General features: G+C 37.6%; 3 protein-coding genes across 4 annotated transcripts; 1 reads left to right on the top strand and 2 right to left on the bottom strand.

The window, feature by feature from the left end:
* The first annotated feature begins 297 nt into the window (after nt 1–297).
* On the top strand, nt 298–4,420 carry si:ch211-161c3.6 (high mobility group AT-hook 2b). Of its 2 annotated transcripts, none has more exons than XM_053636716.1 (6): nt 298–480; nt 1,899–2,032; nt 2,109–2,192; nt 2,297–2,341; nt 2,642–2,674; nt 3,018–4,420. In XM_053636716.1, the coding sequence occupies exons 2-6, from the start codon at nt 1,925–1,927 to the stop codon at nt 3,072–3,074; spliced, it is 327 nt and encodes a 108-aa protein (XP_053492691.1). In that variant the 5' UTR covers nt 298–480; nt 1,899–1,924; the 3' UTR covers nt 3,075–4,420. The 2 variants fall into 2 exon arrangements, with proteins under 2 accessions (XP_053492691.1, XP_053492690.1); XM_053636715.1 differs by having other exon boundaries at nt 299–480; nt 1,877–2,032; nt 3,018–4,418.
* On the bottom strand, nt 3,104–14,620 carry si:ch211-161c3.5 (uncharacterized protein C3orf18). The gene is made up of 4 exons (XM_053636714.1): nt 14,199–14,620; nt 13,854–13,879; nt 13,641–13,767; nt 3,104–7,616 (listed from the first exon to the last, which is right to left on the bottom strand). Exons 1-4 carry the CDS (start codon nt 14,493–14,495, stop codon nt 7,536–7,538), a joined length of 531 nt encoding a protein of 176 aa, XP_053492689.1. The 5' UTR covers nt 14,496–14,620; the 3' UTR covers nt 3,104–7,535.
* LOC128614966 (calglandulin-like) lies at nt 14,485–27,739 on the bottom strand. Its single transcript, XM_053636717.1, has 6 exons — nt 27,529–27,739; nt 27,023–27,197; nt 24,769–24,913; nt 24,369–24,469; nt 22,826–23,739; nt 14,485–14,569 (listed from the first exon to the last, which is right to left on the bottom strand). Exons 1-5 carry the CDS (start codon nt 27,622–27,624, stop codon nt 23,696–23,698), a joined length of 561 nt encoding a protein of 186 aa, XP_053492692.1. The 5' UTR covers nt 27,625–27,739; the 3' UTR covers nt 14,485–14,569; nt 22,826–23,695.

Genomic DNA, 27,739 nt, shown 5'->3' with positions numbered 1-27,739 from the left:
TTAAATAATTATGTCAGTGGAAAGTCCTCACATCTATAGTAAGCAAGCCTGTGTGTGGGAGAGAGACAGAGAGAGATTGATTACCAGTAACAGACAGTTGCAGTTCCTTCTCGCGTACAGTGACTCATTAGTTACGGTTTTGCTTTGTCAAAGTAGGAAACGGCCCAAAAATTACGCTGTGAAGTACCTGATCATGGCAATGTCCCAAATCAACCTCAAGGAGGACAAATGTAAAGAAAGCAAAGCCCGCTTTGACTAAAGCCTCTTTGTATTGCTACGATCGCACTGTACACAGGTTGAAAGGTTTACAGTGAAGCTCCAGGTTGAGCACTGGCTGAAGATTGGGGGAAATGGGCGGTGTTCCTCTTTGACGTGTACTGTAGCTCGGTTCATAGACAGGTACCAGATACACTTAGTGCCACACGAGATATTACTGCAACTTCATGGAGAACAAGAACAAGCGGTAGACCTCCATCAGTGGTAAATCAATCTTGTATATATATATATATATATATATATATATATAATTTATTTATTTATTTATTTATTGGTGATTGGTTGTGTAAGAAAGATCCATATACATATCTGATAATTTCCTGCACTTTCAGTGTGCTGCTTCTGTGTGGTTTATATTTAAATGTAACTTGTAGGCTGCAGTTTTACATGCTTAGTTATATTTGTGAGCTACTCTTATTGAACAAGTATTTTATGAATCAACTACCAGACGCCGGTGTGACTCTGTGCGCGCGCGCGTGTGTGTGTGTGTGTTAAAAATGAGATAAAGCGGCATTCTTTTTAAATTCGCAAACGCAGGATATGGTAACGTGAGATAATGTCGGTATTTTCTTCCTCCACATATCCATACTGTTTTGCACTACTATGTTACCAAGGCAACGCTTCTTCCGTTAGCGCAAAATGTGCGCTACATTTTACGACCGTCGGCCGCAATTTTCGGCAGGAGGACAGGTAGAAGCAATACAATAAAATGAATAATATAGTTTTTATTGTTTGTTTGTTGTTTTTTTTTTAAACAAATACATGTTAAGTCAGAATTGTGTTGATCAAAAATAAAAGTTCAATGCATAAATAAGAGTTGAATGCAGTTTAATTTTTGTCATATGAATGATTAGTGTGGTTCATGTTCTGTGAAAATCATAATATTTATATGATAATAATAATAATATCATAATAACATAATATCAAAATAGCAGTTTTCATTTTGGTTTCATTTCTAACCAATTAATTATTTTTTGCTGCTTGTCACTTTCAACCCTCATCCAGCTGGTTACACATGAACACTGTGAGTGAATTCAGCATTTAGGTGATAACTGAACAGTGAGCAGTTTGTACAGAAGCAAATGTGCATTTAAATTCCTGTTATTAAAAAAAAATTATATAGGCCTATGGCATACAGTTATGTAAGGGACATATTGAAAACTTGTTTTAATCACATTTCAATTATGTCAATGTGAAGAACCTTAATATTGGCTAATAACAAATCCATTCAGTGACACAGCTCCCGCATTGTTTACACCCATGAAACTGTCTAAATGCCAGTTTAAATCCTGGGCATATGGGATTGAGATGATTTCCATAAATCACATAAATTGTATGTTCCCAGCGTATAATACTTTACTTGTCATACACTAGTCAGGTCAGGTGTTTGACAGGATTTTTATCCATGATTGTAGTGGCTAGAATGATGGACATGTCCGAGTAGGAAGTGTTAGAGTGAGTTAGGATGCCATTCCTTAATCACTTCCTACTGATTTGGACATAGGTTTGTATTTCGGAGGTTATGAATATATTCCTATGTTCTTAAGTATTTTTTCACCTAGTCAACCTAATGTAATTGCATCCATTTACAACTCATCAGAACAGAGTGTGTGTGTGTGGAGTCTACTGTATGTGAGGTCTGGCCAGGATGGAAGAAGAGATGAGTGGAGCAGCAGCTGAACCGGCTGCTGCACCAGCAACTGAAGCTCCAGAGGCACCGCGCCGAGGCCGAGGTAGACCACGCAAACCACAACAGGTACTATGACACCCCATAAACACCCTTGACAATGCAATGACTTAAACACTGAACTGAAAATCATTGGCACTTTCAGGAGCCCATTGATCCGCCTGCTCCCAAAAGGCCAAGGGGAAGACCCAAAGGGAGTAAGAACAAGGCCAATCGTAGTACACCCAAAGTAAGAGAGCGTGAATCATTCTACTAAATCATTCTACTAAAATGCTGTCAGTAAAGTGAGCTGTTTGAATATGTTTAATTCCCTCATTTGTTTCTTTTTCAAAGGAGCCACCAAAGGAAAAGAGACCTCGAGGCCGACCAAGAAAATGGGTTAGAGTTACATACTCACACATAACTGAAAAAAATCATTATGATAATTATAATAATGGTGCAATTCAATAATACACATTTTTTAATATTTAAATGTAATTTTTTTACAACTTCACCCTGGCATTACACAACCAATAACACTGTACTGGTAGTGCAATTATTAAATTATGAGTATTTCTGATTTTCTTTTTCTTTGTATGTGTGTACATACATACATACATACATACATATATATATATATATATATATATATATATATATATATATATATATCGTTTACATGCTCTCTCTTATTTACAGCCTCAAAAAGAAGTGCAGCAACAAGAGCAAGAGGTGAGAGGAATATTCATTACTACACATAATTTCAACGTTCAATGAAACACCCATTTGCTTTGTTGGGGCACCATCCGAAGACCGAGTTACTAATGGCTCCTTGCATACTGAAACCCTGTTATGAGTTGAAAGTGTTCAAAAACTCCCCTTTTACTCATAGGCATACATGCAGTAGACTAAAACAGGAGTCGAATGAGTCAGTGGCTTTAAGGGAAACTGAGCATGGCCGTTATCCTCTTTTCTTGGTTTCCTGTTCCCAACTGTCGCAGTTCTCAGTGTCACCGAGACATATTGTTCATTCTCACGCACACGCAAATGTATCTTTTCTTTTTCCTACTCTTAGCATGAGGAGGAAGAGGACCAGCCACTCCTGCCATCACCACACAAGAAGAACATCTAGTCTTTGAGCTGCCAGTTTGTGCAATAGGCTGCATTTAGACAGTTATATCCAGCATTCTCACATAGGTGTGCTATCAGTCACTATGCAAAAAATACCTGGGGCCTGATCTTGCCAATTCCCAAAGCACTAATATCAGAAAAACAGAACATTCCCCTTAATAATTAGATGCCAAAAAACACTTAGTAACCACTTAAAACAACTCTGAATTGCGCACTGTGGATTCTACAGAGTGTCCCAAAAGTCTCCATACGTATGGGACTATGTTTGCCAGCACCACGTTGGTTGTGACTTCATCAGTGGATGTTCATGGACGTCCACTTCTCGGTTTGTCCACAACACTCCAGCCTTTCTGAATTTGTTCATAAGTTTGGCAACAGTGTGGTGTGTGGGACATGTTTGTCACGTTTCCTGTTAAAGTCCATCACAACCTTGCGACAGCTTCCCGATCCAACCATGAGAATGATTTCAATACGTTCTTCTGTTCTCAAAGCATTCTTAAAGACTATATGAAAATATATATATTGTGCATATATAATATAAACTAAGCATGAAACATTTTGGAAGACATTTTGCTAAAATGTGTTAATTTCCCCTATGTTTGGAGACTTTTAGGACACCCTGTACATACTTGTAGGTTTTGATTACATATAACTGCATCAAGTAATACCAGACATGGACTTATTTAGAACCACGTTTGCAAAACAGATACAGCTATATGTGCACATGACAATATGATCTGCCAAAAAGTGATTTGGATTGGAAACTGGATTTGGGCATCCCATCCTTCTGTCTAAATGTAGCTGTAGACCAGCACTTACTTCAGATTTTTCTGCACCTCACACTTGACAGCAAACATCATCTAACGGGTGCTTTTGTTATGAATCGAAAAACACTTTTACTTACAGCCATCATGTTTATATAGTACAGTATATATGATATGGTACTGAATGAGTCACTACTGTATCATTTCATTTTATCAGTACAACACAAGCTATATTTTTTTCCAGTTGTTATTTGTCTACATTTACATCATTCATTCATTTGGCTGACACTTTTATCCAAAGCGACTTACAATTGAGATGGGATACAACTGAGTGGTTGATGATTAAGGGTCTTGCTTAAGGACCCAAGGACACAGCTTGGCATTTTAACTCACAATGTTTAGACAAGTGGACCAAAGCCTTTAACTATTGAAACACCACTTGTATTACTTAAGTCCACTAATAATAATAATAATAATTTCACTCAAGGCAAATTAAACCAACACTGTCATGGTGCATTTCTCCTAAGATCTGTACCTGACATTTATATTAATGGTTTTATTTCAATGTTTACAGTTGAGTGTCTGGTTGTACTTGAAAATGTGTCAAACCTGCTGAATTTTACTATTTGAAAAAAGTCATTTTTTGTTTACAGTAACAAATAGATTACTAGATCATTTTCTGCTGTGTGATCAGTAAACTTGATACAGTCTGTGAAAAGCAGAGATAAAGTTTGAAACTAAAAAAGGAAACAAAAAATGCATCACAGGGGAAAAACGTATTTACCTAAGTGTTTACCTAAAAAAAAAAAGCCTTGTGTTCACAACTTAAGTACTGTTTACTTGTTGTTGTTGTTTTTTTCAGTGAATGAAATGTTGTGCAGTTCAATGATGCAGCAAACATTTGTCAGAATGCCTCAGCAGTTGAATACATAATCCTCTTTGTTCTCTCTTTAACGTCTATTTCTCTGATTGGTCGATCTCTAGAATATTACACTTTATTGTGCTTTTCTCTTTTTTTCTACACCTTGTGCTTTTTGTATGAAAGCATTTTTTGAAAGAAAAAATCTTGATAATTGTACTGATTTCTTTTTTATTGGCATTGTTTATGTACAATACTTATATTTCTGTGTCTCGAATCCTCCATGTTGTTACATTCATTCATCTTCAGTAATCACTTTATCCTGGCCAGGTTTGCGGTGGATGTGGAACCTCAGCATGCATGTATGTCCATGTTTTATACTGGACTTGCATGATGTTGTCTGGTCTAAAATATAGGATAACTTCATACACTGTTGAGTGAATTGATATTTTTACATTGCATGAATTGGTTTAAAAGGTGATGCCTCAGAACTCGAGACTTTGTTATTATTTTTTCACCTCGGTTTTATATGTCATCTCATTAGTTTTATAGTTTCTACCATCAGTGCAGAAATTGTATACATCAGAAGGATGATTTTATGATCTGATGTCTTTAATCACGTACCTCATTTAACAGAACATGTACGTACTGTGTTAACCTGCTGTTGAGTCAAATGATGTTTTTACACTGGATGAAACGTTTAAAAGGATACTGCCTCATGAACACTTCCAAACCGTGACAAATTTTAATGTACCTCAATTTTATGCTTCTTAATAGTTTTCGTTTCTAAAATAGTGAATAAAGGAACCTTAAAACAAGTGTATGCATTGTATCGCATTGACCATGTCATGACTAAAAATAATAATAATAAAAAGAATATCCCAGTAAACCATGCAGTTGTGACTTTATGAAACATTGCATTGAAATTAAATTTTTTTAAAAAGGATCAAATGCTTTTTTTTTTTTGCATTTATTTATGGTCATATTCTCACACATTACAAACTTTCTCTAAAGCTGCTGGTTTTGGAGAGTGTAGAACACTGTCACAGACAATTACTCCATAGTAGTGTTCACACACGTGCACGCACATACACGTACACAGTACTTATACAGACATACATGACAATGACTTTTCTCTCTCCCTCACAAGAGAGAAATTTCTAATACGTTAATCTGTTTGAAACAACAATGATTACACGGTCTTTCTATAAATATAGCTCAAAATTGTGCATGTATACAGATTATGCGCTGGGTAAGGCTGTGGCAAAAGAACTTTTTAAAGAACGTTTTTACAGTGTAGAATTCAACGTTCGGGAAGCTGTGGTTTGAGCTATGGCAGTGGTACAGAAAATGTGCATCAAATTCCCAAACACTTCTACTATAATTTTACACGCTCGAAGAAAGAATGTCCGCTAGCTGTAATGAAAAGAACCCTCGCAATTTCCCAGCTTTAGAGAGAAGACTTCATGGTTAATCACAAAACTTCTACCCATCACCTGTACTTTTAAAACTTGTATCTAAGAACTGTTGCAACAATAAAAAACATCCTGTGCTTATTCCATGAATCTTATTCACAATATGCTTACATTTATCATCCTTTCAACATACATAGTATTGACTTTATAATGTATAGTTGAAGAACAGTAATTACATTTATAATCCGGCTTCACCCGGAAGACTCGGTTTCCTCTCCAGGTTCCTTCCTCATGATGTCTCAGGGAGTTTTTCCTTTCCATTGTCGCCTCATTAATGTACATCTGTGTTTATGTAGCGTTGCTTTGTTACAATGTCTATGGTTAAAAGAGCTAGACAAATAAAACCAAACTAAACTGAATTTATCAGAAACAAAGTTAAGATTAATAAAATGAATACAAGTAAGTGGAGCCTTTTAAGCACACCTACTATGGTTTTGTTTAAACGTGCCTAATTTTGTTTTAAATGTCTTATACAATAGATTTACATGCATCCAAGGTCAAAAACACTTTAATGTGCTCATAATTTAAACTGCAGCATTACCATTTTTTCCCCCAGTGTCAAAAACGACTCATTAAATGATCCGTTCTAAAGGATTAATTTTAAACTCCTCCTTTCAGAGAGCATACTCTGCTCCGATTAGTTAGATATCCCAGTCTGTTGTGATTGGTCTACCGCTGTTCGCGAGCAGCCTACGAAAACCAGAGGCGGGTTTTTTGTTACAAACCTACGTAGGTTAGTACAGGAAGTAAAGTCTGGAATTACTAACGACTCGTTTCAGCTGTTCAGAATCGGTTCCTTCTTTTGGGAGTCAATAACTCCGTTTGTCATGCAATTTGATTTTTGAAACTTTGCAGACTTTTTTACATTCACAAACAGCTCTATAACACAAGACATGAAAGGTAATATTTGAAAAACCATAATAGGTGCACTTTAACTGTGTGATGCAGTGATGTGGTAGCTACAAATGCATGCAATTACTATTCATGAACAAATATTAAAAGCAACTACTAAATTTCTTTAATGAACACTTCTAAAAACACACATGTAGACATATACTGTATATATCTGTGACCATGATGAGTTAAACTGGGTCTGAACCAATCCATTTAAAAGGGATCATCAGAAATGAAATTAAACAGGTTTTTCTCTAAAACGTACAGAAATGCCATTTCCTTTTTTAATACAGCAAATGCAACCTAATCTTAAAAGGCTTCTAGAAACTTCCCTTATAGTCTACAGACGTTTGCTAAATCAACGTCTGATTCCCAGCCAAGTGTGAAAATATTAAGCTGGAAAATTCTCGTTCTCTCCATGATGTCCCTGGAGGTTTCTGAAATCTTCATTTATGCTGAGAGGAGCGACGTCATACATTTATGGCATCAGCAACGTCCGTAAAGACCAGTCGACTCGCCACTTGAGCGCCACCCTGACCCGCTGTCAGAGTCTGAGAACAAGAGAGAAGTGTATAATGCAAACTTGAGCGTTTTACTGTTACACAGAATAATGCTAGTGTGAAAGAAATGATTGGGTCAGGATTTAAGGTTCACTGTAAAGAATCTTTACACTGCCATTCTTCAGTTAAAGAAGTGCAAGAATAAATGGGAAAGAGATAGCAAGTTCCAATCCAGATGATGTCACAGCATGGTTGTATCCAGGAGTCCATGAGGGTATACACTTTAAGAGGAACACCTGTGCACCCGCTCATTTATGCCGTTATCTAAAATCAACCAATCATATGGCAGCAGCACAATGCACAAAATGATGCGGATACAGGTCAAGAGTTTCAGTTAATGTTCACGTCAAACATCAGAATGAGGAAAAAGTGTGATCTCTGTGACTTTAACCATGGCATGGTTGTTGGTATCGGATGGGCTGGTGTGAGTGTTTCAGAAACTGCTGATCTCCTGGGATTTTCACACATACAACATTCTGCAGTTACACAGAATGGTGCAAAAAACAAAAAAAAAAACACCTTGTTGATGAGAGGGATCAGAGTGGAATGACCAGGCAGGTCTGAGCTGACAGGAAGTCTATAGTAACTAAATCAGGGGTGCCCAATCTTATCCAGAAAGGGCCGGTGTGGGTGCAGGTTTTCATTCCAACCAAGCAGAAGCCACACCTGCACCCACACCGGCCCTTTCCAGATAAGATTGGCCACCCCTGAACTAAATAATCACTATACAAGGTTGTAAACAACCACAGTGAGCAGAAAAGCATCTAAAGAACGCACAACACATCAAACCTCTAGGTGGATGGGCTACAACAGCAGAAGACCACATCAGGTTCCACTCCCATCAGCCATGATCAAGAATCTGAGGCTATCATGGGCATAGACTCACCCAAACTGGACAGTTGAAGACTGGAAAAAGACTCTTTTTCCCCCTAATCTTCAACTGTCCAGTTTGGGTGAGTATGTTCAATGATAGCCTAAAATTCCTGTTCTTGGCTGATAGGAGTGAAACCTGATGTGGTTTTCTGCTGTTGTAGCCCACACACCTCAATGTTCAATGTTTTGTGCATGCTGAGATGCTTTTCTGCTCAACACGGTTGTAAAGCGTGATTATTTGAGTTACTATATCCTTCCTGGCAGCTTGAACCAATCTGGCCATTTTCCTCAGATGTCTCATCAACAAGGCGTTTCCACCCACAGAACTGCCAGTCACTGTTTTGTTTTGTTTTGTTTTTGCACCATACTGTGTAAACTCTAGAGACTGCTGTGTGTGAAAATCCCAGGAAATCAGCAGTTTCTGAAATACTCAAACCAGCCCATCTGGTACCAACAACCATGCCACGTTAAAGTCACAGAGATCACACTTTTTCTTCATTCTGATGTTTGATGTGACCTCTAGCTGAAGCTCTTGACCTGTGTCTGCATGATTTTTTTGTACTGTGCTGCTGCTACATGATTGGCTGGCTAGATAACTGCTTGAGTGTGCAGGTGTTCCTAATAAAGTGTATACACATAACATGTTCTGAACAAATACAAATACAGATATAAATAGGAACTTTCACCCTGTCCAGGGTGTACCCCGTCTTGTGCCCGATGCTCCCTGGAATAGGCCCCAGGTTCCCCTGTGACCCTGAAAAGGATAAGCGGTAGAAGATGGATGGATGGATGGATGGATATAAATAGGAGGCACACCGTTTCCTTTTTTTTTTTTTTTTTTTTTTAGAAAACTTGTCAGAACGCTTCACTTCAAGATCCCACAGGATGAAACAAAAAACAAAAAGGAAAAAAAATCTCAGAGTGCTTGGTTTTTACTTTCATGTAGAGGATTGCTGGACAAGGTTGCCAGGTCTCAACAACATTCCCATCCCTACCACATCTCAAATCTAACCAAAAATGTTCTGGGTTGGGATAAGGGAGACTTGTTTTTCTTCTTTTTCTCAGTCTTTGCATTTCTGATTTGCATCAGTACATTGTACATGCAATACATGGCAATCCACTCCATAATCCCCCTTTCCTTCTCCCAAATGTTGCAATACATCTTAAAACAGAAGCTGTTCTATACATCATATATACACTGTCTGTATTTTCCCGTTGTTTGCCTAGCCTATGTTTATGGAAATTGGACTTTTCCACCAGCAGTTTTGTTCCAAAACAAGCCCAATGTAGTGGCAACTTTGCTCATGGGACAAAGACCACATTCATAAACATAGAATAGATAACAAATAGAAGTGAAGCCAAAAAACAAAAAATACTTCCTTGATGAACTCTATATAAAATTAAACCATATTTCTGTAAAAAACTAAAGAAATATGCTTTTATTTATAGAGCCATTGTTCTATATGACGTGCTAAGACGTGCTCAGCATGTCTCTGCTGGGGTCTCCAAAAAAAATGATCAGTTCTTAATGTTCATCATTATTAAGAGAAAATCTTCCTGGAAAATCATGTGGCCATTAAAACAAAATGCCAATTAAAGGACTCCATTTAGATTAGCAGCAGCGCTGCAACCCATTTTCTGTCCTTTCTGGAATGTAACAAACCAGAAAACTGAAGTAATCTGACAAAATATTAGATGATAATTGTTGTAAACAACAGCTCCCTTATTTGGGAAAGACATAATTGTTTTGAAACACAGTTCACTTGCTTACAGTCTAGACCATGCCCACTTCCAGCTCAAATCCAAATACTGATTAAGATACGAACTGATACAGATACAGATAGTGGCACTGTGTTACACCCCTATTGTGTAGAGTAGAGGGCAGTTTTTAGCATGCTTGCCTCCAAGCATGTTCTATGATGTTGCGTGAACAGTTGTTTTTAGGACCTTCAGATGAGTTATAAATGCACTAATCTATAACCCCAATTCCAAAAAAGTTGGGACAGTATGGAAAATGCTAATATAAACTAAGAGGAGTGATGTGTAAATGTACTTTGACTTGTATTTAAACAAAAAACATATAAAGATGAGGTATTTGATATTTTACCCAATCAACTGTTCATCATAGTTTTTTGAAGGTAAATGTATATTTTTTTAAATTGATGCATGAAACACGTTCCAAAAAATTTGGGACAGGGGCAATTTAAGACTAATAGCGTGTGGGACAAATTGAAATAAGAAGGTGATGTGAAACAGGTGAGGCAATCGTCTAATCATATTATATAAGGAGCCTCCAAAAAAGGCCTAGTCCTTCAAAAGCAAGGATGGGTCGAGGCTCGCCAATCTGCCAACAGATACATCAGCAAATAATCCAACACTCTGATAACAACATTCCCCAAAGACAAATTGGTAGGATTGAACAGTGAACAATATAATTAACAGATTCAAATCTCAGTACGTAAAGGGCAAGGCCAAAAACCACTTCTGAATGCGCGTGATCTCCAATCCCTCAAACATCACTGCCTTAAAAACCGTCATGAGTCTGTAATGGAGATCCTGACATGGGCTTGGAAATACTTTGGTAAACCTTTGTGTCAGTCAACACCATTCGCCGCAACCACAGATGCAAGTTAAGGCTTTACTATGCAAAGCAGAAGCCATACATCAACACTGTACAGAAGGGCCACCAACTTCTCATCTGAGATGGACAGAAGTACAGAGGAATCGTGTTTGTGGTCAGACGAGTTGACATTTCAAATAGTTTTTGGACAAAACAGCAGTCATGTTCTCCGGGCCAAAGAGGAACAGGACTATCCAAGCTGTTATCAGCATCAGGTCCAAAAGCCAGCGTATGTCATGGTATGTGGGTGTGTCAGTGCCCACGGCATGGGTAATTTGCACATCTGTGAGGGCATCATTAATGCAGAAAGATATGTACACATTTTGGAGCAACATACGCTGCCATCCAGAGCAGGACAACGCCAAACCACATTCTGCCTAGATTACAAGCGCATGGTTCGTAAGTAGAGAGTACGGGTGCTAGCATGGCCTGCCTGCAGTCCTGACCCGTCTCCGGTTGAGAACGTGTAGCGCATTATGAAGTGCAAAATAAGTCAACGAAGGCCCTATACATTTGCGCAGCTGAAGAAATGCATAATGGATGAATGGGGGAAAATTCCGTTTGCTAAACCAACTTGGTGTCTTCAGTGCCCACATGCTTAATAAGTGTTATTAAAAGAAAAGGTGGTGTTACACAGCGGTAAACAGTCGACTGTCCCAAACTTTTTTGGAGTGTGTTACAGTCATCAGATTTGAAATGTATATATTTGTATAATATATAAGTATATATTTGCAAAAATAAATTGAATTCACAAAGTAAAACATCAAATAATGTGTTAATGTGTTTTCAATATAGTACAGGGTGAACTGAATTTTCAGATAACTTTTTGTTTGTTTGTTTTTTGCATTTTCCATATTGTCCCAACTTTTTCGGAATTGGGGTTGTAAATCTAACCTAATCATAACACCTAATGCTAATGTTCACTCTATCCATAATCCTGAGACCATTTTAAATGCTGTACTCTAATACTGCTTTCACTCCCCCATTCGTAAAATGTGCTATACAAGCACTATGTAGTAACACAGTCGGGTCTGAAGGTCCGCTGCTTCAGTTGAGGCCAAAAGTTTACATAGACCTAGGCTAAGGATATTCAAGCTCAGATTTTCACAACTCCACACATTTTATGTTACCATAAATTTCTTTTGGCAAGTCACTTGCTTCTCTAAATTCACTATATCAGACTTCCAGGGGGTCAAAAGTTTACATACACCAAGCTGATGGTCTCTTTAAACAGACAAGAAGGCTCCTGAAGTTGAGTCTGGTTCCTCACAAGGTTTCCGCTTCATGTTGTCTCAGGGAGTTTTTCCCTTTCCTCTGGCTTGCTCATTAGGGATACATTTATAATATAAATGTAATATTTATATCCACAATATATATTTTTCAATGTCCACTGTTAAAAGCGCTAAACAGATCAAATAAAATTGAACTGAATTGAATTGATGTAATGACCTACCGAATCTTCTGATTGGCCAACTGTCATAATTAGGAGTTAATTGGGAGCACACCTGTGGCTGCAAAAGGGCCTAACTTTAGAGAGAGTACATTTTTGCCCTTGATAGTATGGGACAACCCAAGCGACTCGGCCAAGACCTTGTATTGAGTCCCGACCAAGTACATAAATTAACATACGTTTCAGAAGGTCGGCATTTCTGTATTATAAATTCTTTATTGTAATATTTTGAGATACTGGATTTTTGATTTCCATGAGCTGTAAGCTATAATCATCAAGATTAAAACAAAAAAAAAAGGCTTGAAATATTTCACGTTATGTGTAATGAATATATGCAAATTCCACTTTTTTTAAATTAAATTATGGGGAAAAAATGTACTTTTCCACAATATTCTTTTTTTTTTTTTTTTTTTTTTTTTTAAGATGAACCTGTATGTAAGAACAATGGTTTTTAAACAAAGAACACCATCCAAAGCATGGGGTTGGCAGCATCATTTTGTAGGGGTGTTTTGCTGGAAAAGGGGCTGGTGCACATTAGAAAATGTATGAGGAAGAAAGATTTTCTAGAAATACTGATGCAACACCTCAAGAAATCAGCCAGAATGTTAAACCTTGGTCACAACTGGGTCTTCCAGCAGGACAATGATCCTAAGAATACCTCCAAAGATGTAACTTAATGGCTTAAAAATAGCAAAGTGAAAGTACTGCAGTCGCAATCACACCAGTTCTGTCAGAAGGATTGAGCAAAAATTCCAGCAAAGTATTGTGAGAAACTTGTGGAAGGCTACCCTAAGTGTTGGCAACTAAAAGCCAATGCTACCTGCTAAAAATCTGATTTAGTAAATAAAGACTGAAATAAATCTGTCTCTTAGCTATTATTCTGAAATGACCTCTTATGGAAATAAAGTAGCTACCCTAAGTGAATTAACACAGGACATGTATGGTGACATGAAATGTTTTTAAAAAATGAGTTTGACTGTATTTTGCTGGGCATATGTAACCTTTTGGCCTTAACCATTAGAACTGATTTATAAGTTAGCAAACATTATATATACAATTCAATTATACTTACTTTGGAATTAGGTCCTGCTGAGCTGCCGTCTCGGCCATGGTCCAGAAGTTCCTGTTCCAGGTCGTCTTGTTCCTCAGCTGGGTCAAAGTTATACATGGGCATCAGCTGGTGCCTTAGCTTCTCCAGTCTGCACCGAGAAAAGTCTATCAGTGTAATGTTCATCACATCTTGCAAAATAATAAAAAACAATCCAGTGATGCAGTGTTTTCTCACCTTTTCTTTTTCCTTATGTACAGCATCTGTGGACAGAAACATAGTTCGAGAAGAACTTAAAGCCTGTTCTGTATATATGTAGTGCTTTAGTATTATTCAGAAATACCTTTGACTAAGAACTGACTATACTCAGAAAGCATGGTGAATGTATAGTAGGTTACATATTATATGCATTGTTGTCCCAATTAAATGCTTTTTTTCACTAAAGTACTAAAAGTAGTCTTAATAGAGCATTAAGGAATGTTCATACATTCTGGCAGTTACAGAACAAAACTCAACTCGACTACAAGCATCCAAAGATTTAGCAATCTGACTATATTACCCAGACAAACATAACATCCTCACCACAATGACAGCCAACCCGACAATGCTGATTATGCCAAAGGGCATGAGGACCATGCCCATACCAGCACCATCCACCGATGTCATGGGGAGCTGCGTGGAGTTGAAGCCTGTCTCATTGATTGGTACAGTGACCGTGAGGAAGGTGCCTCTATGCGTAGCATTGTCCTGCTCTGTCCTGCTCTCCACTGAACTGATGAGGACAGGGCTGGAGAGAGTAGGGACACGTGTACGGAAGGAGACTGGAGTATACTCTAATGATGGAGTGAAGAAATTAGGTTTGACAGTTGTCACAGACATGGCCCTGGGATGGAGGAGCTGGTGGTGATGGAGATGGTTGTTTGGGTCACTCCTCAGCCATTACCTTCATCATTCTGCAAAACAGTATGTTCGTCAAATAAATGATACATCACACTTTCACCTGCGTGAAGTTGCACCCCCCCCCCACCAATGCAAAATGCAAAACGTCAGCAAAATAGTCTCAATCTTTCGTGCTTCGTTTGTGCCGATAAAAGTTTGGTTTGTGCTGCTTCCGTTTTTAAAATATTAGGCATTAAGTTCTATGAGATTACGTCACCAGCTCCCCACATGCTCCAAATTCAAACTAAATAGTCTCAATCGTTTGTGCTGGTTTGTGCCGCCTGTCTTTTTTTTTTTTTTTAATTAACAATACAGTTGAAGTAACACGGTAAAATCCAAACGATAAATCACATTAAATAGTCACATTCACTTAATTGTTACCTATCCACTGTGCGTTTTCAACTTTTAAGGGACACAGTGGATCACAGGATGTGTGAAATGTAACACAAACTCCAAGATAAGTGTTTTTACTTGTTACTGTATCTGTTGTTATGAGAATAACAGTCGTAATATTAACATTGTCATAAATAAATACACGCACCATATTCTGTTTGCTGTAGCTCTGTTTATACATACATAGGCCGTGTGTGTATGTGTATATATATATATATATATATATATATATATATATATATATATATATATATATAAATATATATAAAATGTATATATATATATGTATGTATGTATATATATATATATATATATATATATATATATATATATATATATATATATATATATATATATATGTGTGTGTGTGTGTGTGTATGTATGTGGAAACTTAATGACTTAAATGACTCAATAAATTAAGATAAATTAAGATTTAAGCCAAAATGATTTTACTTGTGAAACTGAATTACTGTGAACTATCAAACATCCTTTGACGCAAATAATGGACTTTCAAAAACTTAAAAACACTTAGAACAAAAATACTTCAATTTGTGAAAGAAAATTTAAACAATGCAATCAGTCTTTTGTGTATAACACAGCATGTGGGCATATTTTTTTTTTGACATTCCTGTCACTCCACTTCTCAGGTCATCATACATCTCCCAGACACATGGAGACCTCCTGCAGTAGGCCACATAATGTCCAAGAGCATCCTGGGTTAAGCCTCGTCTGAAAGCAATGACTGCCCTTAAAGTAAATCTCCCTCCTTGGAGCATCAGATTGGAGGGACATTCACACAAAGAAAATTCTGTGGAGGTGCTTCCCAGGTCAGTGTCAATCCACAGAAGTTCTCTCAGACTGTAACTGTGAGAAACTTTCCCTGCACAGAGCACTTTTCCTGAGGTAGAGTCTGTCTTGTATGCAGAGGGACACTGTGACGGACTTTGGATTGGCCTGAGGCAGGGGGACTCTGGAAGGTTAAGGCCTTCTTTCACCGCGGTCTGCAGATGTGCCATGCCAGAAGCCTGCAGTACAGCAACAGAAGTACAAACAAATGGAATTTTCCTTGTGACTCCTGTGCTGAGACTGCAATACTGTGAGGAGCACTGTTGTGTGAAGGAAACACACGCACGTTGTATCATTGACTTTTGAATGATAGTGAAGATGTGGCACTGTGCATCAATTTGGAGAGCACCAGACTTCAATTGGACAGCTTTAAATATTCCACTCAGCAGCTCTGCCCTCTGTATGTAGACCTGTGCTGAGCTCTCTTGCATTGTCCATGGATTGTGACTTGAGAAGCTGTGCCATTGACCCCACAAAGAAATCTTTAATGTTGCTTTAGTGTGCAACATCAACCCGAACAAAACAAGGTGGCACTTTTGCTGACACTTTACAGAGTAAGACACCACAACACTCACTGATGTAGGTCTTCAGATCAGGATGAGGAGTAAAAGCCTTGACCAGAGCTCCAAGCAAAGCCAGAGAAAAGTCACTCACAACCTCTTTTGGAATTGGTGCACCTGCACGTATCCATTCTGTCAGCCAATGTGTTATTGCATTAACATCGTGTCTCTCTGACAGCATTTGCACCATTGGGACACTTGAACTCTCATCCCCTGCCAGAACACCCTGATATAAGAAGATATGGCCAGACATGCTATTTGGTCTCTGTAGTTTCCTCACCACTGAGCCAGTTGCATCAAAACTCACAGTGGGGTTAGTAGACTATTGATAATGACTTGTACATAAACATTTGTGTTTGACTCCAGTAGTGACAGAAGAACTTGTCCAGTCCAATGTCTTTAATGCTACCACTGTGAGGTGCACTATATTTTAACATCTGCAGTGACAAAATAGGATCCTTGTCACCTAATTCTAAGTCATTTCTCTCTTGCTTTGCTTTGCGCAGGGTGGACAAATTAGATAGATGGCTTGGCTCAGGATCTCCAAAATCCATCAGCTTTGTTGCCTCTGATGCCCTCCATACATGGGGTTCCATTCTACCCTCACACAGTTCTTTGGCTATCTGCACACGCAAGTTACCAGACATCGGATGCTTCGAACATCCAGTGTGCAGGGAGTCATCAGTGTTTTTATTTAAACAATTGAGCACTATTGGGCTGTTCATTTCAGGCTCTCTGTCACATTTTATGTGAATGTGGCCATGACATTCCTTACAATTGCCTCTGATTTCTAGGAATTTCTCTGTTACTGATGGATAGACCTTGGCTCTTTTAAAGACAAATGTGCAAGGGCTTTTCACTTCTTCCCAAATGTGATGATTTATCACATGTGTCCAGATGCTAGGCTTCAAAATTGTCTATTCCTTTTTTTGTGTTTTAGCAAGCTTGTTTTTGTATTGAACTGTTTCGTGCATGAATTCAATCCATTTCTGAAATGGAACTTCAAGATCAACAGTCCAGCAATCTTTTGGTCTTGGGGAAAGGGACCCTGGCTCAAAATCAGTGTCCTCACTACTGCCACTTGTTTCATGATCACTTTCATAAATAAACCCTAAAGCAGTCCAGATGTTGTGTCTGTTCAATTTAACAAAAGTATATTGAGCCTTTGCAGTGATCTTGTTTTTTAGCTGCTCACTAAGCTCTGTCCAGATGCTCTGATTAGGAGTAGCCATGTTGCCATTTTGGACTATGGCTTATTTTGATGAACAGAAGACTGTGAAAATTGAATCCCTGTCGACTGCTGCTTTCTTGGGCATCTGGCATAAGCAAAACATAATTACCCCCTGAAATAATCCTGATGCAAAAAATGTCATATACACTATAAACTTGTTTTCATGTATTACCGTATTTGCCAGAATACAAGGAAAATATAATCTAGTAATAATATATAAGGATATTATATCTTATATTAGGACCAATACGGTAATGTTGACCCCTAGATGCACAACGTATTCAAAATACTAACATGGGTTCCATGTGCAGCTGTAATTAGCATTTCATAGCTCCATTAGCCATACTAGTATTAACAATGAGTTTTCTGTTCAATAAACATTGACAATCTTGGCTCTTTGAACGTTTTACCATTATGATTAAAGATAACTAATAATATTGTAACTGACAGTGTTAAAAAATTGTACTTACACTGGCCAGAATTTTGATTTAGTATCTGTGTCGACTTTTGCTATACTAACAACAATAATTTCCACAAGAGCATCGTGAACAGAAGTGTCACTAACACCTAGCGGTGGCAGTGAAATGTAGTAGATGATTCTCCTTGTAAATAAATGAAAAGTTCAATCATGAGAGACCGGTGAATGAAGTAATGAGAATTGTTTACTGAACAAATGATGATTTGATTTGTCTTGAAAAAGTCTTCAGCAATTTGACTCTAAAAGGGTGCTCACTCCGAGGAGATTTGCGCCTATAATTCAAATGGAAGCAGCACAAACGAAACTTTTATCAGCACAAACGATTGAGACTATTTGGAGTGAATTTGGAGCATGTGGGGGGGCTGAGTGACCCCAGAATGACCTATAAATATTCTTTTAATATCTCCAGAACCGAAGCAGCACAAACGAAAATTTTTACGGCACAAACCAGCACAAACGATTGAGACTATTTTGCTGATGTTTTGCATTGGTGGGGGGGCAACTTCACGCCAGTCACACTTTCTGGCTTCCACTCAGTTTCATTCAGTGCAGCCGTCTTAGCATTTTGAGCGAACTATAACTTCAGAGCAAAATCCTAGGGTTAAAAGAAGATTGAGAACGATTTCCGTGTTCGGAAATAGTCCAGCCCTCCAGATTTTATACTGTTGTGTTTAGGTCTTTGTAACACTAGACGAAGAAAGCCTCAGATTTGTTTTTGTCCAATAATATGAGAATATAAACCATTTATATTACCTCAAATTCAGTACTAAAGTATAATAATCAATACAAGCATGCAGAACAATTCGCCTGAATAGTCTATTTCAGTATTATTGAAAAAATCTCAGTGAACAGACTGTACCCATTCCTTGATATCTGGCATAGACAGTAGATCTGTGGTGTGTGTGTGTGTGTGTGTGTGTGTGTGTGTGTGTGTGTGTGCACTCTAAAAACACTTTGTGGTCATGGATGCTTGAGAATGTGTGATAGCGCTGGCAAGAGCAGAGCTTCCTTCCACATCACAGCCGTTAGGATGTGTGTGTGGACGTGGGGGTTGGATGCTGGGGCAGGAAAGAGGTTTGAGGCTTAAAATAGAGAAATGGAGATGCTGTAGACATGAGACCAGGGTTGGTGTGAATGAAGGTTAGAATCTCTCTAACCACACGCTGCTTTTCATTCACATCTTCTGTTAAATTCCCTTGACGCATACACTCCTCGGAGTATTAAGCATTGAGTTTTATTTTCCTCAGTGTATTTACTGAGAATGCTTGAATAAATCATATTGCTTAATACTTCATTCATTCAGATGGCTTGTATTTATAGTAGGTTTTCAGCTGCTGAATTTGACGTGCTGTGATTCAATGTGTCCAAAAAATAATAATAATAATAATAATAATATCCCAGTTAGCCTATACATTTGAGCCTTTATAGACAATCATTTACACTGCTATAATGACAAAATTTCATACCAAAAAATATTTGCTTGTGAATTAGACTCCGCTTTGAGTTACAGTTAAAATTACAATTGAGTTACAGTGTACATTAGCGTAAGAAATATTCTTAAAGGGCATATGTTTTTATGTGTGAGGTAAGATTTTGTATTAGTAATCTGATTAAGTTGGTGTTTGGGGTAGACTTAGGTTTACACTAAATTAATTATACACTACACATTATATGCCAAGACAAAGATTTAAGCTATAAGGTTTTATCTAGCCTTTTTATTTGGGAAAAGGTTGTGCTTTAAATATGGCATGAATATGAGAACACACAGTAAATACTTTATATGTGAAAGGGTTTTACAGCAACACCTTAAGTAAGGAAAACTTTATCGCTAAATTTCATAAAATCACAGAATATTCTAATTGAACCTTGTCATTTCTAGGCTTAACATCAATTTAACATGTGGCTTAACTGCAAGTAAGCTTGTGTGTATGCAGGGACATGAAGTTGGACTGACTGATCAGTGACACTGCGTTACAATAAGTGCGTGTTTTCACCTCTGCATCGTTGGCTTCCCCTTGTCCCCCTCCCTAAGGCAGCTGGGCAGCAGTGGGCGTTGTGACAGGATGTGGGTATAAGGTGGGGGTGAGAAAGAAAGAGTGGCAGCGCCAGCACGATGCTGTACCCAGGAAAGACAGTACGCAGAAACAAGGCCTGCGATAGGAACGAGTGTTTCGTAAGACAGCGCTGCTCTGCCTGTGCCTAGCCTTTGTGTCTGTTTTTCTCTCACAGTCTCGTTTTCTCTCATGAAAGCGTTTTCTCTTTCTTTTATCTCTCTCTGGTTAAACAGAGTTGTGAGTGTGGAGGGTAACTGCCAGTATGTTACATGATGCACACTAAAATCTATCAAACTCCCACATACTTAAATATCATCTTGAGTAAAACGAATACTAATGGCTTTTCTGTGTTTTAAAAAAGAAGTGCTATCTATCAATCTAAAGGGGTCTTCGGTTTGTGTTCTCGGTGGGAATGCTACAAGAAGGGGTTAAAAAAAAAGAACTGATAACCATCCAAAAGACACTTGAGGATCCAATTTGGTTTTTCCACTGTGAACTCTATAGTATTGTAGCGTTTCCCTGATACCACTATACTATAAGAGGGAGTTTATCATTGTTGGAGTTAACACTGACTCGTTTGCTGTAAGTTTTTCAGGTGCTTGAGCAATAATATTTGATTTATGAATATACCCTTGCACATCTTGTTGGTGTTCAGCCTATGGCTAAACTCAGGGAGAACGTTTGGGTACACTGGGCCACAAAACATCTGGAAACTAACTCAGGTCAGATCTAACTGATTGGACCAGTGGTTCTAAGTTTGTGGCTCAACATGCAATTATTAAAAAACAAAAGACATTTAGCAGGTATCTTTCGATTATCATTTAAAACAATATTTCCATTCACTGACGATCAGACCTTACGATCCAATTTAGATCAAATCCATCGGAGTGATGTCTGAATACATGTTTCAATGGAAGAGTTTAGACAAGAGGAAAATCTGACCTTTTGTACAAAAGCACATAACATGGTCAATATCACAAATTTGTTTACATTCCAATAGAGACCTGAGGAATCTTAAATATTCGAGATATTGAACATTTACTTTGTTTTAAATTTTTCAGAATTCTATTTATTTACCATTTTAAATGTAGTCTCAGCGTTTTAGACCCCACTGTATATTATAATATTATACTATACTACACTACACTGCACTATACTATACTACAGTGGTTTTCAAAGTGGGGGCCGCCAGGGGGCGCCCGGGGGGCCTCAACAATTTGGTGTGAAAAATAAATTCTCACTCTCAGACAACCACACACACACAATCACTTCCTAATGTAATGTAAAGATGTAAGATGTAATTATTAATAATAAAAAAGGGGGATATATTCAGAAGTCTGTATTTTTAATGTGTTTTAAAGACATCTTGCAAAAGGGGAGCCTTGGTCAAATGTTAATGCCATTTGGTGGGCCTTGCCCTGGAAAAGTTTGGGAACCCCTGCTATACTACATAAGTACTAAGTGGCAGCATGGTGATGCGGTACTCCTGGTTCGATCCTGAACTTGGGTAGCTGTCTGTGTGGACTTTCGCATGTTCTCCCTGTGTCCTCATAAGTTTCGCATGTTCTCCAGTTTCATCCTCAGTCCTGAAAGCATGTCGGTAGGTGGACTGGCTATGCTAAATCACTCATAGTTGTGAATGAGTGTGCGAACGTGTTTGTGCATGGTGTCCTGTGATGGACTCACATCCCAATTCATGGTGTATTCCCATCTCATACCCTGTATTCCTAAGATATCGGCTCTGGATCCACCGAGATCCTGACCAAGATACAGTGTTTACGGAAGATGAATGAACATGCATTAAAGACTAGCTAGTGCACCCCAATACTGTAGTGATTAATACTGTAGTGTAGTGCATGTATATTGCTTATGGCCACAGTTGTTAAGAAAAAAGTTTAACATGCAATGCGTTTTATTTGTTACATTTGAACAAAACATTTCTTGTTGTAGTGCAGACTATTTAAATGTAAACTTTTCACTGACATGTTGGTCTATTATCACTCTGGTCGAGCGTTTCTTACAATGTCCATTATGTTGTTCAACTAGCTGCTAATAGTGGCACCAGCAGGATTCATGGAACTCTGATATATATATATATATATATATATATAATAAATAAAACATACAAACTAACAAAGTAGCATCCGAATAGATATTTCTATTAAAATATTTAAATACTAACATACTTAATGTGTGTGGATCCTTTAACGGTGATATTCCTAAACTCTGCTTTCTCTCATTCATGTATGTATGTATGTATGTATGTATGTATGTATGTGTGTGTGCGTGCGTGTATGTATGTATGTGTATGTTTGTATAAGTGTGTGTATGTATGTGTGTGTGTATATGTATGTGTGCGTGTGTGTGTGTGTGTATGTATATATGTATATATGTATATGTGTGTGTGTGTGTATGAGAGAGAGAGAGAGAGAGAGAGAGAGAGAGAGAGAGAGAGAGAGAGAGAGAGAGCCCGGATGATGCTTAATGAACAACTTGTGAAGCTGCCAGCCAATCAGAGCTGGCGGGCCTGCTGAAGCGTCTCAACTCAACCAATCAGCGATAACCACAAGACAAATACACTCACGCTAACGTAGCGTCTAAATTTATCAGTCATATGATGCGCGTTTGACAGCCAATACTTCAGCGGTAGGATAGCACAGCCATTATAAAGGGAATATTGTTTTATATTATTACAAGCACACACTCACCTTATTACAATGACCAGCAGCCGGAGCTGATTACAAGACAAAACAGCGCTGAAATTGAGAAAGGGGGACTGTCTTCTTTCTCCGTTGCGCCTCAACTGGGAAAAAGTGCTCAGTAAAGCTATAAAAAAAAATTATATACAAAACAGCATTTGAACCGAAAACGCAGTCTTGTCCCTAATTTTCCCTACTCAACACCGCCTGATGTTTCCCTGGTCCATTTGTATTGTTCCGCTCTTCCTCCCATTCCTTTATATTCCTGAATAAACATAGGCCGTTATATGGATGCTACAAACCTTGACTACAGGCTACGTCTGAAAACGTATACTACTAATCTATAAAGTATGCAAAACTAGTGCGCTTCCTATACTGACATACTGTTTTGACATACTGTTGAGTATGTTAGTATGCGGTTTGATCTTTAGCTGCTAGTCCCACCCATTATCAGTGTCTTTGTGCGTTGCCATTGGTCAGCTGCAGAATGATGCGAGGCTATGATTGGTTCCAATACATATCCGTCACTCATAACAGGAATGAGATCTCACTGCTAAACTCGCCAAATGCCATGACCGTGGTGGAAGTGGGTTCAGGGATATTAACCCCTTATTGGCCTCCCATCAAATTTGATTCGAAGGAAATTAAATTTTTCTCATTCATACAGTTTCCGTACTCTTTCTGGAATGTTTTGTTTATATCCTCTCCTGTGTGAAAAGATTGTTGCACATATTCTAGGACTTGTACAACGAGGATAGATATCAATAAAACAGTCAACAAAATGGTGTCGTTATAATCCTTTAATTCAAACTGTTGAGATCTTCCAGGGAGCTCCTTTTACATTTCACTGCTCATCCATATGCTTCTCCAATTTCAGTCTCAGGTCATCTTGAAAGAGTCCCCAGTCATCATGGCAACAAATTCTGGAAAATGTAATAAATATAGAGGAATATTTTCCCACACTGTGGCTTTTCAGTATAGCAGTTATCTGTTATTGAGACTAATTTTAAAATAAATAAATAAATAAAATGCTATAACAAAACATTGTGGTATTAAGGAATCTGGTTTTGGTTATGATCTAGAGTAGTGGTCACAGACCCTGTTCTGGGAGATCTACCATCCTGAAGACTTTAGCTCCAACCAATCATGCCCACCTGACCATCTAATCACTGCCTTAAGAAGTTCTTGATCAACTTCTTGATGGTTTTGATTATTTGGTTTGGAGATTAAACCTGCATGAAGGTAGATCTCAATTAAGAGGGTTGGTGGCCACTGATCTAGAGGAGTTCCCTATGTTTCCAACCCTGGTCTTGGAGACCCCATTACCATGTACATTTTAGTAATTTCCCTCCTCCCAACACAACTGATGTAACTAATCAGCTAAGAAACAGCTCTTTCTGAGTTGTAGTGGGACTTTTAGACTAGGGACAGCAGTAAATTGTGCAGGAGAGGGAGTACTCCTGGACCAGGGTTTGAAATGTGCTATGTAAAACAAAAAAAAAAAATTGAGAAGTTTTAATTATAGGTAAAACAGTGGAGAAGATCTTTTCACCCTCATAATCAATTGTTCCATCTCCATCTTTGTCAGCCTCCTTCATCATTTGTTCTGCCTCTTCTTCATTGAGAGGTTCACCAGAATTCATCAACACATACCTGCACACAGTTATGTGGGAGTTCATATTAAATTAGGATACGCATTAGGCACAGTACATGTAACCTAAATAAAACATGCCTTTATTTGCATTTATATACTACATAATATACCCCTTATATTGAAATAGTAGACAAAAACAATTAATTCCTTACAGGTTGTTCTTTCAGATACAAACCTGATTGTATAAAAAGTGATATAAGCTAGAACCTGGTCCAATAATTTTACAGTAGTTGCAACAGACCTGTTGTGGAATGGTTTACACTACTATCATATTGAATAAGACAGGTCATTAATTTACTTGAGTGTATTCCAGTCAATGTAGCCTTTGGCCTCCTTATCAAACACTTTAAAGGCAGCTCGAAGCTCAGCATCTTGGTTTTTAGCTCGCTCGTGGTAAAGAGCCATAAGACCCAGGAACTTGTCACAGTTAAAGGTGCCATTGCCTGTAAAAGTGAAAATGGTATTATTTACATAACAATCAAATGAACCAGAATTACAGCATTAAATCATACTTTTTGCAAATGTTCATGCTCACTTAGAAAATGATTTCAATTCAATTCATTTCAATTTTATTTATATGGCACTTTTAACAATGGACATTGTCACAAAGCAGCTTTACAGAAATATATAAATTCAGGATGTAAATTTTACATTTATAAACGTATCCCTAATGAGCAAGCCAGAGGCAGCAGTAGCAAGGAAAAACTCCCTGAGATGACATTAGGAAGAACCTTGAGAGGAATCAGAGTCAGGAGGGAACCCATCCTCATCTGGGTGACAACAAATAGTGCGATTATAAATAATTCCCTTCTATAACTATGCACTTCATGGTCAAAAAGTGCAATTATGCAACCAGGAAATTCATTATAGCTTTAACATGAAGTCTTTTTTGTTGAACTTATCAACTGTTCTCTGATGCAGACTTGAGTGCAAACTTGCTCATGGCAATTACAGTCCTAAAGCTATCAAGGCAATTGTAGTCCTAATCCATCTTCATGGTTTCTAAATGTATCTTTAGGCTGTCCATATGGGGCCATCCTAAGCAGCGGCGAGTGGTTTCCAAGTGTTGAGAACTCCAACCAGAAGTAGGACATCAGGGTATTTGCGTTGAAAGTAAAATAAGGCACATAATGATACCCATGGGCTTCCACAGCACATAGAATAAGACCGAAAGTTGCTTTTAAAGACTAATGAAGCAACACAATATTCTCAAAGTTGTGCTATTATTTAAATTTTATGTGAAGATTTATTTTAAGAATCTGATGTTATACTTCATCTGGAACTAGTGATGTGCTGCACAGACAGACTTGCCCTTTAAATAACTATTACCTCGAAGCACATTGCATACCACTGAATTTTTTTGTGTGGGAAAAATAGGAAACAAATATTCCTATAATATAAGTGAGAGAGTATAAAATCTGCTCAGATGATACATAAAGAGGTTGGAGCTAGTTCCAAAGACAAAGGATGGGATACATGTTATACAAGAATATTTAAATTGCATTCAGAGAGGCCTTTTTGTCCATTTCTGTCACCTATGATAATGACGAAACGGTGAAACGTAACACAATAAAAGTGTTCTTGTTATATAACAAATTTGTTTGTGATGGGAATGCAAATTTATAGATAATGCCTTCTCTCTTTAAGGTACAAGAGCAAAAGTAAATGAAGCTAGCATAGGCAGATTTTTATATGTATCATTGCTCAAAGCAAATCTGTTCCAGCACTGGCTCAAGTCTAGTTTAATGAGTTACCAACTCAAAAAAACCATGACCTCTGCGCTAAAGATGATTACTGACTATATTACTCATTTCTAATTCACACAATGACTCAAAAACAAGATTTTATTGAACTGTTGTTTGATTGTACATGACCATGTTAACCTTTATTGGATGCTTACTATGGAGACGTCATTTTTGTGCCATATATTCATTTATTTTTATTACTGTAGCAAGCTTTTCACAAAAGAAAATAAAAAAAATTACATTCAAAAACTATTTTTAAAAAGTAAAAATCTCTAAAACTGTGATTTAATCTTTTCCTTAGCCTGTAGATGGCGTTCATTTGCTGTATTAAAGGCAGGCTGGGGTGAATCGGTCACCCACCTGGGGTGAAAACCTAAATCCCAGCACTCATCCCATATAATCCTCTTATATTTCCCTGTTTACAAAACTCCATGTGAGTGCTCAAATTAACTGTATGAAATCTAAAGCCCCAGATCTAGTATGTGAAATGTAGTGCAATTTATATATATATATATATATATATATATATATATATATATATATATATATATACAGTATATATATTGCACTACATTGTGATTGCAGTGTTTTCAGAGTACAGGGTGTTTCCTGTATAGAAGCTTTAATCCTAATCCAGAAATACTGTTATATGTATAAATCAATTTTATTTAATAGAATTTAATGGAATTTTGACAAATTTGACGAGTGATACGACAGAAATGTTTTAATAAAAGCTACTTTGTAGTTAAGCAAAACTATGGTGAGAATAGCATAGAGTCAGTGGCTCCAGATTATTGTTAAACTCACCGTCTTTATCCACATCTTTGGCCATTTGACTCAACTCCCTCTTTGTTGGGTTGATTCCCATCAAACTCATCAGCCTCTCCAGCTCCTGTGTCTTAACATCCCCATTCCCCTCCTCGTCGAACATTTCAAACACACCTTTATACTCTGTGATCTGCTCTGGAGTCAGTTTGCTTGCCTAAAATGAGAACATTTAGCATACTATAAATAAGCATATCTGAATGACCAGCTTCATTATTTATTTTATGCAAGACACACATAGAGTATGTGGTACATAATAAACTAGTGACTCTACCGAGTGAATATGTCGAAGAATCCAATACATTGAAGAAATATTTATGAAAAAAATGAAAAAACTCAATAAAATGTTAATTACAATATGCTCAAGAACAGACATTTCACAGGTGTTCACCACAAAAATCATATAGGTATACAATGTAATTTTAAAATCTTAGGCATTAAAAAAAAAATAGGCATAATATGTAGGATATAATAAGAAAAATGCTCACCATTTTGTCCGGATCGAAGACTGGTAGCTTCTGTGTTTGCTGGAGGAGTGATGGAGTCTTAAAATTTGTACGCAATGTTATGTTAAATTGTCCCATGAGATTTTTACATACACCATAAATGGTATCTAAAAGATACTTCAGAGAGCATCTGCCCTGTCCGGACTAGGGGTAACACACCCAAGTACTTTTGAGTGTAAATTCACAGAGTAAA

The sequence above is a fragment of the Ictalurus furcatus genome, chromosome 11 (assembly GCF_023375685.1).
Source record: "Ictalurus furcatus strain D&B chromosome 11, Billie_1.0, whole genome shotgun sequence".
In the NCBI taxonomy this organism is placed as follows: domain Eukaryota; kingdom Metazoa; phylum Chordata; class Actinopteri; order Siluriformes; family Ictaluridae; genus Ictalurus; species Ictalurus furcatus.
This window is presented reverse-complemented; position numbering and strand designations above follow the sequence as displayed.

Bases quoted from the DNA above. Each gene is read 5' to 3' on its own strand.
- si:ch211-161c3.6 (XM_053636716.1), top strand. From the start codon at position 1,925: ATGGAAGAAGAGATGAGTGGAGCAGCAGCTGAACCGGCTGCTGCACCA. The intron at 2,033-2,108 runs GTACTATGACAC...TGGCACTTTCAG, and splicing joins GACCACGCAAACCACAACAG to GAGCCCATTGATCCGCCTGC. The intron at 2,675-3,017 runs GTGAGAGGAATA...TCCTACTCTTAG, and splicing joins TGCAGCAACAAGAGCAAGAG to CATGAGGAGGAAGAGGACCA.
- si:ch211-161c3.5 (XM_053636714.1), bottom strand. From the start codon at position 14,495: ATGTCTGTGACAACTGTCAAACCTAATTTCTTCACTCCATCATTAGAG. The intron at 13,768-13,853 runs GTGAGAAAACAC...TTCTCGGTGCAG, and splicing joins TACATAAGGAAAAAGAAAAG to ACTGGAGAAGCTAAGGCACC. The intron at 7,617-13,640 runs GTAAGTATAATT...TCTTGTTCTCAG, and splicing joins CAGCAGGACCTAATTCCAAA to ACTCTGACAGCGGGTCAGGG.
- LOC128614966 (XM_053636717.1), bottom strand. From the start codon at position 27,624: ATGGGACAATTTAACATAACATTGCGTACAAATTTTAAGACTCCATCA. The intron at 24,470-24,768 runs GTAAATTAATGA...AACTGTGTGCAG, and splicing joins ATTGACTGGAATACACTCAA to GTATGTGTTGATGAATTCTG. The intron at 23,740-24,368 runs GTGAAAAGATCT...TACATTTTCCAG, and splicing joins TGGAACAATTGATTATGAGG to AATTTGTTGCCATGATGACT.